The following is an 11,574-nucleotide window of genomic DNA, read 5'->3' as shown; positions in this document are numbered from 1 at the left end:
GCCGCTCCTGGAGTATTGGGGCTCGGGCGCGCGCGCGCGCGCACCCATACACCGATGCATCCACTGCGCACACGGTCAAGGAGTTTGCCAAAAGGCTCTGCCAGCGTGAGAAAGTGTTGAGGGAGGGGGGGGAGGTTTCGCACACAGGATTGTTACTGTGCTGTGCTCTTCGGGGATTGTATCGATTTTACTTGCTTTGGTGACGGTATACTGCACAAGATAACTCCTGGTCTGCAGCTTGTGGAGAGCGATAGGAAGGTCCTTAAACACATATGTACACACGTAGTCTCTCCTTCTCTCTCTCTCTCTCTCTCTCACTCTCTCTCTATCAAGTAGTCTCTCTCATGCACATAGTTCCAAAGCTGACATCGATGACTCGTAAGGATACGACATTGCTGTGTTTCTTGCTGCAGAAGAGCAAACCGCGAAGGACATATAGACAGTGTCGTCTACGTGCACGTGCAGTGGGCGATTCTCGCTACCCGGCAAATTCCGGAATTCTTCCAAACGCTTCCAAAAAGTTCCTCCCATACCGCTCAGTCAGTACCGCCACCGATATTCAACAGATATTCCGAACTTCAACAGGAAAGCAATAAGAGCATCCTAGGGATGATAGGAACCCCCTCCCGGGAGTGATGGATGATGCGGAAATGCATGCGCCATCCCCTGGTCGCCCTCTTTGTGTGTGGTCTAGGCCGCGGTTACAGCTTACAGCTGACATTGCGGCTCCCGACCCTCCCCCATCACGACCTCCTTTTTCTCCGCGCTTTCTTGCTGTGATTTTGCGGACAAAAAGGTAGCGAACCCGAACAAAGGGTGCAGATTCCCGGACCTTGTGCCCTACTCTGCTCGGATGCATCTAGCCGTGATACGGTGAACACAATGTGCCAAAAGGACCTTGACGCAAGTGCTCGTAACCTTTGCGGTGGTTACACCAAAGTGTGGATGATGTCACTGAGCCACATCACTGTGGGAAGTAGGGTCGCTTTTGTTGGTGGAACTGCGTGCGAGTGAATAGAATGGGGAACCGTTCGTGAGGCAGATGCAGAGAGTTGCGTTACAGAAATTCTGGAATGTCTCGTAGGAACGTTTTGGGAAGAGAGTTTTACTTAAGTCGTCTATATCCTGCGCTATTCAAGTTACAAAGCTTGTGTTCTAATACGTTTTTCTCACTCTCTCTCTCTATCTCCCACACACACACACTCTATCTCTCCAGGCAGTGTTACCAGGTAGTGCCCGACACACAAGAAATCTTCCAAGCGACGTAGACATCTTACGTGTGAGGATGTGCACCTTCGGCTAGCTTCAGCGTCGCCAGTGGTCGTATGGTGCAGGCCTGCCCGTACTTCGTTGTGGTGTAGCCCCGTACCGTGTAGCCGACTACCCACCCCCTCCTCCCCTCCATTCCCTTATTCCTTCCCTTCACAAACCACCACCCACACAGCCACACAGTGACGAGTGCCGCGAAACACCGCACCCCGGACGCACCCAAGATGGATGATCTGCTACAGGCCGGCCACGTGGTAAAGGAAAGATGGAAGGTACGAACCGTTTTTTTTTTTTTTGCCAATCGCTGCCGCTAGATATTCGTTCTAATTCGCTTAACGCTTCCGTAAACTAAATGGCGCGCGTGTGTGTGTAGGTGCTGAAAAAGATCGGCGGCGGTGGGTTCGGCGAAATTTACGAGGGCCAAGATTTGATCACACGGGAGCAGGTCGCACTGAAGGTCGAGTCCGCCCGGCAACCGAAACAGGTACTCAAGATGGAGGTGGCCGTGCTGAAGAAGCTGCAAGGTAGGGCAAACGGTAGGGCGGCCAACAACCCATCCAACCTTCTAATACTGTTTGCAACGGTCTCTCTTCGGTCTGTCACAATCCAGGCAAGGAACACATCTGCCGGTTCATCGGGTGCGGACGTAACGATCGATTCAATTACGTGGTGATGCAGCTGCAGGGGAAAAATTTGGCCGAGCTGCGGCGCTCGCAGGCACGCGGTGCCTTCTCACTCAGCACAACGCTGCGCATTGGCCTCCAAATACTGAAATCGATCGAATCCATCCATTCGGTCGGCTTCCTTCATCGTGATATCAAACCAGTAAGTGTGTGGCATGATTGTAAAGGAATTGATTTTCGTTCAGGTTCATAAATTAACATCTGCTTCCTTCTGCTTCCATTTCCAGAGTAACTTTGCCATAGGAAGACTACCGCTCACTAGTCGTAGAATCTACATGCTGGACTTCGGCTTAGCTAGGCAGTACACTACCGGTACGGGTGAGGTGCGATGTCCCCGAGCTGCGGCAGGATTCCGCGGAACCGTAAGGTAAACCTGTAACCCGCCCCTATCTCAACCCCCAGTAGCTTTATCTCACGCCCAACACCTTCTCTCCCTTCTCCTATCCTCCACAAACAAAAGGTACGCTTCGTTAAACGCGCACAAAAACCGTGAAATGGGCCGCCAGGACGATCTGTGGTCGTTGTTCTATATGCTTGTTGAGTTTGTTACCGGCCAGCTTCCATGGCGTAAAATTAAGGATAAAGAGCAAGTACGTACAAAATAGACCCACCCATGCTTGGGGTAAAGCACCACCAAATTGCTATTTACACGTGAACTTCCGTTTTTAGGTTGGAATGTTGAAAGAGAAATATGATCATCGTTTGCTACTCAAGCACTTGCCTTCGGATTTCAAATACTTCTTAGAGCATATTCAATCCCTTAATTACGCCGATAAGCCGGATTATGCAGTAAGTGTGATTCGCATTCCAGTGGACAGAGCCGACCCCATAAACCATCTCTGTATCATTCCCCAGATGCTGATCTCTCTGTTCGAACGATGCATGAAGCGTCGCGGCGTGAAGGAAACGGACCCGTTCGACTGGGAAAACAACGCCGACTACAATGCCGGCGAAGCCAAAGCTATCAACGCAGCCGTACCAAAGAGTGAACTAATCAAAAAACATAAGGATATCGAAATGACCGAGGTAAGGCGACCGAGGTGGCGAAATTTTACATCCCGGAAGAGTTTCACATCCTTTGCCCTTTTGCAGGAGAAACGTAAACCAATCATGGATTCGGCGAAAGTGCTCCACACGGAACCGATCGAATCGATGAAGCCGCAGAACGTGGTGAATGCGGGCGGTGGCGTTGGGGCGACAGCGGCAACCGCGGCCGCCAAAGCCGCCCTAAACCATGCGGACCAGCACGAGCCGAACGAGGCGAAGATACAGCAGGAAACCAAAACGGACGCGGCGCTTCCAGCGATTGAGATGGTGGTCGTAAAGGTACGGTTTGGAACGATTCGCTAGGGCGCATACAATGCTTTGTCGCACACGTGATGTTTCCCTTGCCCCAACGAAGAAAGGAGAAGTAGAGGGAGGGAATTTGCGCGCTGTGGTCCTGGTGGTTTGTGTGCATGTGTGCCTTAGTGATGTTCTGATATTCTGTAGTCGATAACTACATGGATCCTAGGATCTAATGTGAAAATATCGTAGCCCTAGCGACGTTACAATTCAGTTCTACATCTTGCACAAATAATCTCGAACACATTCCGGTCAAAAACAAAAAAATTGCATAACTTTAGGCGTTTCCACGTGCACACAACCCACGAGACAGCGGCGTGCTGCAGAGAGTAAACAGAAGTCGCGCGATACTTGGTGAATGAAGTAAACTAACCAGGCTCAGGGCCACGAGAGCCAAGAAATAGTTGATAAATTTAACAATTGTCAAAAAAAAAAATGGCTTCTCAACTCCAAAAAAAAAAAAGTGATAAAAAGCTACACCCCTAAAGGGTGGAAATCGCTGTATTGGCATCTATCCTTCCAAGTCGATTTGACAGATAGAGCCCTTCTTTGTTTTGGCTTAACAACCTACTAGGTTACGTCGGCCATCGAATGGTTTTCTAGACTTGGTGATACCACGAGAGGACAGCATGTTTACTGCCAAAAGGCCTTCTATGGCAGATAAAATCCACACTCAACCGTCATCATTATCTCCCGTTTAATATCCCTCTGACACCGACAGGATCGGGGTCGGGATCGGGGGATCCTATCCGGACCGTTCCTCCGTAATGAGGGCTGACTATCCAATTACGTGGTGACGGAGAGTCTAGTAAGCCATTAGATGGCCAGCGTGAACTAGAAGGTCGTTAAGCCAGGAAGAGAAATAGCCTCTTAAACAAGCCAGTATTGAGTATTGAGTTCCCAACTCCTTCTTGTGGATTTTCTACGCGAACAGTTTTCCTCAAAAGCTCAAAAACTCTCTTCTTAGAAGGTTATTCTCAGGTCTCGTGGCCCTGAGCCTTATGGACGTGTAGGCACACAAAAGTAGGCACAGTTCGATTAGATTACTTCTTCACCATTCGCCGAATCTCGCTTCCGCTTCCCTGGTTCCGCAAAACCACAGTTTCAATGTTGATGCCAAGTATTTGATACAATATTATCTTCTTTTCTTTCAATTTCTTTTTCATTTCTTTTTTCTTTCTATTTATTTCTTCATATTTTTTTTTCGGGGAATCTCCCGCCGGGTGTTACTGTTTTGTGTGTTTGTGTTTTGTGATTGCCATATCCATCAACCATACCCACCAACGATCCTCAATGGCGACTGCCATTTTTTGTTTTTGCCGGGCAGGGTCTAATAAGTTTTCCTATTCACCAGAACGAGATACCGCTGGTCCGGGCGCACACGGAAGTGATGACCAAGCCGGCCAAACATGGCAGCAACCGGTTGCGAATACTGACGGCGCCACCGGTCAACATCAAAGATTTCTCCTCCTCGCTCGACAAGCAGCAACAGTCGCAGCAGCATCACTCGTCGCAGCAACAGCAGCAGCAGCAATCGCACCACCATCACCATCCGCTGCACGCCTCGAGCGACGCTAACAATCTGTCGATGGAGCTGAAGTCGAAGCTGCTAAAGACCGAAGCGGACGACCTATCGTACGTACCCGGGGACGGTATATTGCGCGATCTCGTCCAACACTGTCAGTCCGGTACGGGCGCGCAAAAGCATCACGACCAGCACGGACAGTCCGCTTCACTGCAGCGACAAAGCCTCACGCTCGGTGGCAAAAGTCTCCGATCGTACGGCAGCTCGACGACGGCGACCAGCAACAACAACAAGTACGGCGGTGGTCGAAACGACGACAAGAGCTGCCGGGACTACTCGATCACGCAGCACGCGATCATCGACGACGACAATGCTAGCCAGCACCAGACGCCCAAGTACCAGGGTGCGCTCACGTTGGCCTCGCAGTGGAAGAGCCAGTTCGACGATTCGGACGATTCGACCGACGGCCTCTGGAAGGGCGAACAACATTCCGAAAATGCATCGAAGAAAAACTACACTAACCTCAACAAGAGCAGCATCGCCGCCGCCGCCGCCGCCGCCGCGACCACCCAGAAGGAGTCGGCGCTTCCGCCCCAGCCGCCACCGCCACCACTGTCCCAGCCGCCCCAACCCCTGAACGGAACCGGTGTGGGGGTCGTTGGGGGTGGGGTTGGTGGTACGCAGCAGCTTACTATCACCAGCGCCACCAACACCACTACCAGTGCAGTGGCCCGAAACGGGCACCATGGGGTTGGTGAGCATGGTGAGAATAATAATGGGATCTCCCAGCCGATGCCGCCACAACCGCCGCCACCGCCGTCCGACTGTGATGAGATCGCCGTACCGCCGAACGACTACACGGCGAACGGTGGCAAGCTGGCCGCCCTAGTCGGTCCACCCACCACCATCCATCCCGAACCGGAACCGGTGCTGGATGCGGTCAGCCTTCTACCGTGCATCCATACGGTGGGTATGAATGCGGACGGGAAGGAGATGGCGAACGATGCGGCGGAGGAGGGCGTGGAGGACGAAGAGGAGAGGGAGGAGGAGGAGGAGAAGGAGAAGGATGCGATATCACCGGAAGTGGTACGCGTAGAACAACCGGTGGAAGCAGCGAAGGAGGAAGAGGAAGAAGAGGAGGAAGAGGAAGAAGAGGAGGAGGAAGAGGAAGAGGAGGAGGAGCAAGTGGCGGAGAAGGGGGGGTATGGGTTAAGTGGCGCAAACGGTGCACCGATGATTGTCAGCGTCGGCAGTCTGGTGGGAGGCTTCGAGGCGGTGGCGGCGGCCGCAGCGGCAGCAGCCGTTACCGCCACACCCGTTACCGCCGGCGGGAACGCGGAACTATCTAGTAATCTTAAATCTTAAACTCTCTCACGCGAACAAAACACACACACACACACAAGATTAGTCCTTTTTCAAAGCTAGAGCGTTTTGTTTTGCCTAAGGAGACAGCAGCAGCAGCAGTCAACAAAACTACAGCATGATGAGCTTACATACTAAATAAAGAACGAGAGAGAGAGAAAGAGATGGAACTCATCATGATGGAGTTTAAAAGGATAGAAAAGAAGGATGCGCGTAGTGCGTGCGAGGACAGCTTGTGGCCATTTTTGTCGCATCGCGACCAATTGATTTGGTTTTGGGGATGTTGCAAAATGTTTGGAGTCACGCTCTCTAACACAGGAGCCTGGGACTCTTCTAGTCTTAGCCACGTTCTCGCTCGGCACTTACACTTCCGGCTTTTATCTGCAGGAACCGCGGAATGAGTGCAATATTTAAGCCAGGAAACACACACACACACACACAAACAGCTGGAAAAGATCTCTAATGCTCTCTAAGACTCAGATTCCACCTCCCCTACGCCACATATCCCTCTTTTTCTCCTTTCCACGATCTCCACCAGCCAGCATCCAGCATGGAGGGCCCTCCATTGTCAAACCGTGACGAGAGCACTTTCGACCAAGAAATATCAACAACCTCCACTATTTAAAACAAACAAAAAGATCTCGCAAACTAGGGCTGGGGAAAAAAAATCTAATGTAGGAAATGCGGGGTGAAGCAATAAAGGGAAAATCGTAGTGGGGCAAGGGGAGGGGTTGGGGGTAGGGGATTCGGGTGGGTTTGGATAAGATCGCCGGAGAAGAATCTTTAAAAAATGAAAGAGGTAGACCAACACAAGCACACACACATACACAGTCACACAATATTAGTAACGACAAAACAGTTGTTTACAAAAACACACACACAGGCAAAGTGAAGAAAAAAGGAAATTCTATACCAAAACTAAAAGAGAGAAAACCTATGACAAAAGCATAAGAAAAAGGGTGGAAGAGTATAAGAAAACCGGAAAAGACGAACAACAAAAATTGCGTACCATGCATTACATTTACAAACACATATACAACACTTTAAAGAAAAAGCAAAACAAATGAAAGAACGAAACTAAACTCTAAAAAAAAAAACGTAACCATGTGAATGCGATAAAAACAAAGAAAAAAATTACACAAGCTAACACAACCCAAAAAAAAAACACAGACACAAGGAGAAAACGAACGACGAGACTAGGCGATACAACAGAGCAAACAAATGGTGAAGATAAAGCAGAAATAGAGTGTTGGAGCATGAAAGTGAGGATAGAGATGAAGAAAATGGGATGAAAACCAACTGAAATTAACCGCTGACAAACAAACAAAAAAAAAACGGATTAAGCGAATAAATCAATGATAACACAAAATACCAATACCACTAGCGCGAATCGGTATCGCTTTGTGATCGTGTGCGCGCGCGTGTATGTGTGTGTGACGTTGGGGAAAATTTGAAAGAAATTTAAATTTTCATTTGCCCGTCAATGCACGCGGTGCCTTAGGTTAAAAGGCTTATTAAAAGCAGTAAATTTAATTTTATGTAATTTAAGTTATTTATCGTGCAAATTAGCACATTGTCCGGTGTCATTCTCGTGGAATTATTTTTCCCTCCCATCCCTCTTAGTGTTTTTTTGCGCTTCAAAGACTTCTTTTGACTAACCCAATTTCTTTCTTTTACTGTGATATTCCTATTTAAAAAAGAAGGAAAAAAAAACCCCCCGGACGGATATATTTTGGTTTCCGTGCAGCACTTTGCTTTTATTTTAATAAATTTCAGATTGAGAGAGAGAGAGAGAAAGAGAAAATATAACCTCCTAGCATTTTTGTTTTTGTTTGTTCTTGTGGTTTAGCGCACATAATCGTACTTTTCCCTACTAAAAATGCGTAACTGTAAGAGGGATCTGATGATCGAGAACCAGGGATGCTGGAGAACGGGAATAGTGGGGTGGGGGAAAGGGAAGGTGAAAGTGTTTCTGTTTTACTGTGTTTAATCTTCTCCTAATCGCTCGTTCCGAAAACCCCTTTGACGAATCCTCTGCCGATCTCATTAAATATACTCTTGTATTTAAATGCGAATCTGACGCGCACGCACGTGCGCACATCCTAATGTCCTTCTCCTGCAAAGAGGAGTTTTGTAAATTAATCTTCGTTTTACAAATTGTAATTTAATGCTTTGATTTGTTTTTTTTTGTCCTTCTCCATCGCTGTCTACGTTTGTGTGTGTGTGTGTGTGGAAATCAACCACACGCTCAAACACACCTACATCGTTGTTCGACGACATCCGTACGGGCTAAAGAAATCACTCCGTTCCACGTTGCTATCCACTAACGCCACTACTAACCACTACCATTATAGCTACAGACGCACTACTACTGCTCCTCCGGGTAGTGAATCTGACCGAGATCCCGACACAGGTTGTTGTTGGCGAACGAGGAGTTGTAGTTGAACGTACCGTACCCGGGCGCCGCGTACTGCGTGTAGGCCGCGGTCGGAAAGATCAGCTCCGGGTTGGCCGCCGCAAACTGGTCCGTGTTCTGCAGGAAGGCGGAATAGTTCGACGAACAGGCGGCCAGGTGCGGGTTCAGCTGTACGGCCGTGTCGGCGGCGTCGGCCGCACTGTACGCCCCTTCGTACGCGGCCGCCGCAAAGCCTTGGTGCTGGTTCTGGGAGATGTTGTTGTTCATGTCGCTCAGGAACTCGATCGACGACTGCGTCAGGGCGGTTGGTTCGGTGGTGTTGGTGCGTTTGACCGCCGTCCCGGGCACTAGCTCACCGGCGAGTATCTTATCGTACGTCGACTTTACGTCGCTTGCCTGATGTGCCTGCTGTTGCTGCTGTTGGGCCTGCTGATGCTTCCGTGCGCTGCTGTCATCCTCGATGATTACGCCAGCCGGCATGGGTTCGTCCGTGCGGTGGTATTTGTGCGCCTTGTCACCGCCACCGGCCGCCAGCAGGAAGAGTGCGTTTTCGCGCGACCGGATCGGGCTGGCCCGTGGACCGGCCCGCATGCTACTGAAGCCGGGCTGCTGATTGTCCGGATTGTTACCATCGTCCTGTGCCATCGCAAGCGAACTAACAAAGTCCACACCACCGACAAACAGATCGTGTCCCTTGTCCTGTTGCTGTTGCTGGTCCGGGCCCGGTCCTCCCTTGCCTATGCTGTCGTGCAGCATACTTTCCGACATCTCTTTGGCCTCCTTATCGCGCTTGATACAGCTCAACATACTGCCCTTCATGTCTGCTGGAGGTGGGACAAAATTCGGAAGTAGTAGTACACAGCACGCAATCGCCGCTTGTAAAGCCCCACACTTACCAGGATCTTCCTTGATACGGCGCCGCTTGGAGCTGGAACCGGACAGCGATTTCTGCGACAGCCCCAAAAGCCCATTGATGCTGTACGATTGGGACGCGACGTTCTCGACCTGCTGCGGAGACTTCATCGACTCCTGGTCGGCCTGCATCTGCTGATTGAGACATTCCTGCTGCTGTTGCGTTTGTTGCTGCTGCTGTTGATTGTTGCGCGAAAGAATTCGAGGACTGTCGAGACCGCTGTTGTCCGATCGCTGTGAGCTGTACTTGGCCTTCTCCGCTGCCTTGTTGCGTACGATGCTGGAGGATTGTGGTTGGAGTTAGTGAGTTAGATAATTAAACCAGGATAAGGGCAAACTACAAGAAGCTAACGCTAATAAAGGATTGCTAGTGAGAAAATGTCCGAGGACTGAAAGCTGTAGTCTTGGATGTGATAAAGTAAGAGCCTGTCACTCTCATTTTCAAGAATTCTGGACGAGCGAGAGGCAACGCGGCCCTATATGATGGGAACTCCAAAAGATTTAGCCAAAGAGTTACACATCCATGCTTTGGATGCTTTCAATTCTTCGAACGACTTCTCTGAGAGCTACCGCCAAAACTCTGATCGAATACCGAGCTGCAAGCTTACCGATTGATGGACGAAACGCTCGGCACATTATCGTGCACGCAGATCCCATCCGCCAGCAGCTTGTCCCGGATCTCCCACGCGAACATGGTCGGATTCTGAAGCTTGTAGGCCGCAATCGCTTCCACCACCGGCGGTGTGGCCACCTTCGGCTTCGAACCACCGATCACACCCGCCTTAAAGCTGCCCGTTTCGTAGTATCTGGAGACGCAACCACAAGCAAAGCACGGTTTAACTCAACAGCGTGTACTTACAGTTGGAGCAGCAAAATGCCTACCTGGATAGTATCTTCGAAACGCAACCATGGCTGACACGCAGCTGGCGCGAAATGTCACACGGCCGGATGCCGTTGTGCGCCAGCTCGACAATCCGCTGCCGGACCAGATCGGGCAGGGGGCGCCCATTCACGAACACCCCGCCTAGTTGATTTACCCCACCGTGGCCTGCCCCGCCGTGCCGCCCAGCCGGGTGAAGGACGCCAGCCGTAAAGGATTGGTGTGTGGACACCGCGCACCGTTTATCGAGTAGGTAATTCAGGTAATGCAGACAATTAACAATTACACAATTTATGTGCGTGTTTGTGGGTAAAGCAAAGAAGAAGAAAAATACAAAACAAGAGACACAAGAAGAAGAAAAGAAAGAAAAATGCCGGGAAGGAAAAATGAAAATAAAAGAAGAAGAAAAAGAACAGGCTTACGATTAACAAATATTGCAACACTTGGTCACTGTGGGGGGGGGGGGGGGGGTTTTCTTTTTTGGAGCATTAAATTGACAATCATATTTGACTGTTGTGAGGTTTTGCAAGCGAACTTGTAAACAAAAATACGTGTTACAAACAGTACTAGTGCAGCGAAAGAAGAAAAAATAATTAAATTAAATAAAAAAAAAACAAAACATTAAATTCTTTCTCCCTGATCTTGATGCTCGAAGTTGATTCTCCGGCGCATACAACGAAGGGAGAAAAAAAAACACCTAAAGGCTTTTAAAAGAGAGGGGGAAAAAAATCTTTTTCGATTGTTAGTGTGTGTTAAATGCATTCCCCTACTAGCGCAAGGGTTGCACAAAAGCAATAGAGCAAAATGTAAGCCTTCTGTGTGTTGGGGCGGTTATTTTGTACCGCCAATCCTTTCGATTTGCGCCAAAAACGTTTGCAACTAGACAGTTTTAAAAATGTAAAGATCAGTTTCAACCGGATCAAAGTCAGCTGTAAGCGGACGGGCAGTAACGGCGGTCGTAGAAAGGCAGACGGTCCCCGGTCCCGGTTGGTCTGGTGAACAGGTGGTCGGGCCTTACAAAACTTGCGACGGTTAAAGGGCAGCACGCGATCAGGATCGCTGCTGCTGCTAACAGGTAACAGAGGAGTTTTAAATTATAATCGGAAGAAGAACGGGGGGAAAATATGTGGACGTCCGGATGTGAGTGTAGCAAATGGGCAAAAAGCAAACAGCGGAATGAAAC

General features: G+C 49.6%; 2 protein-coding genes across 2 annotated transcripts; one reads left to right on the top strand and one right to left on the bottom strand.

Annotated features, from left to right (window-relative positions):
- The first annotated feature begins 1,419 nt into the window (after positions 1-1,419).
- LOC126567962 (tau-tubulin kinase homolog Asator) lies at positions 1,420-6,186 on the top strand. Its single transcript, XM_050224348.1, has 9 exons — positions 1,420-1,541; positions 1,643-1,793; positions 1,880-2,094; positions 2,180-2,319; positions 2,413-2,542; positions 2,622-2,741; positions 2,808-2,978; positions 3,045-3,278; positions 4,624-6,186. The coding sequence occupies exons 1-9, from the start codon at positions 1,494-1,496 to the stop codon at positions 6,184-6,186; spliced, it is 2,772 nt and encodes a 923-aa protein (XP_050080305.1). The 5' UTR covers positions 1,420-1,493.
- A 2,281-nt stretch (positions 6,187-8,467) lies between these two features.
- LOC126559293 (uncharacterized) lies at positions 8,468-10,588 on the bottom strand. Its single transcript, XM_050215429.1, has 4 exons — positions 10,394-10,588; positions 10,120-10,317; positions 9,496-9,791; positions 8,468-9,420 (listed from the first exon to the last, which is right to left on the bottom strand). The coding sequence occupies exons 2-4, from the start codon at positions 10,203-10,205 to the stop codon at positions 8,552-8,554; spliced, it is 1,251 nt and encodes a 416-aa protein (XP_050071386.1). The 5' UTR covers positions 10,206-10,317; positions 10,394-10,588; the 3' UTR covers positions 8,468-8,551.
- Between the last annotated feature and the right edge of the window lie 986 nt (positions 10,589-11,574).

Source organism: Anopheles maculipalpis, chromosome X (genome assembly GCF_943734695.1).
Source record: "Anopheles maculipalpis chromosome X, idAnoMacuDA_375_x, whole genome shotgun sequence".
In the NCBI taxonomy this organism is placed as follows: domain Eukaryota; kingdom Metazoa; phylum Arthropoda; class Insecta; order Diptera; family Culicidae; genus Anopheles; species Anopheles maculipalpis.
The sequence above is the reverse complement of the archived record's forward strand: the minus strand, read 5'-3'. Positions and strand labels throughout refer to the sequence as shown.

Bases quoted from the DNA above. Each gene is read 5' to 3' on its own strand.
- LOC126559293 (XM_050215429.1), bottom strand. From the start codon at position 10,205: ATGTTCGCGTGGGAGATCCGGGACAAGCTGCTGGCGGATGGGATCTGC. The intron at 9,792-10,119 runs GTAAGCTTGCAG...ACAATCCTCCAG, and splicing joins AGCGTTTCGTCCATCAATCG to CATCGTACGCAACAAGGCAG. The intron at 9,421-9,495 runs GTAAGTGTGGGG...CACCTCCAGCAG, and splicing joins CCGTATCAAGGAAGATCCTG to ACATGAAGGGCAGTATGTTG.
- LOC126567962 (XM_050224348.1), top strand. From the start codon at position 1,494: ATGGATGATCTGCTACAGGCCGGCCACGTGGTAAAGGAAAGATGGAAG. The intron at 2,320-2,412 runs GTAAACCTGTAA...CACAAACAAAAG, and splicing joins GGATTCCGCGGAACCGTAAG to GTACGCTTCGTTAAACGCGC. The intron at 2,979-3,044 runs GTAAGGCGACCG...GCCCTTTTGCAG, and splicing joins AGGATATCGAAATGACCGAG to GAGAAACGTAAACCAATCAT.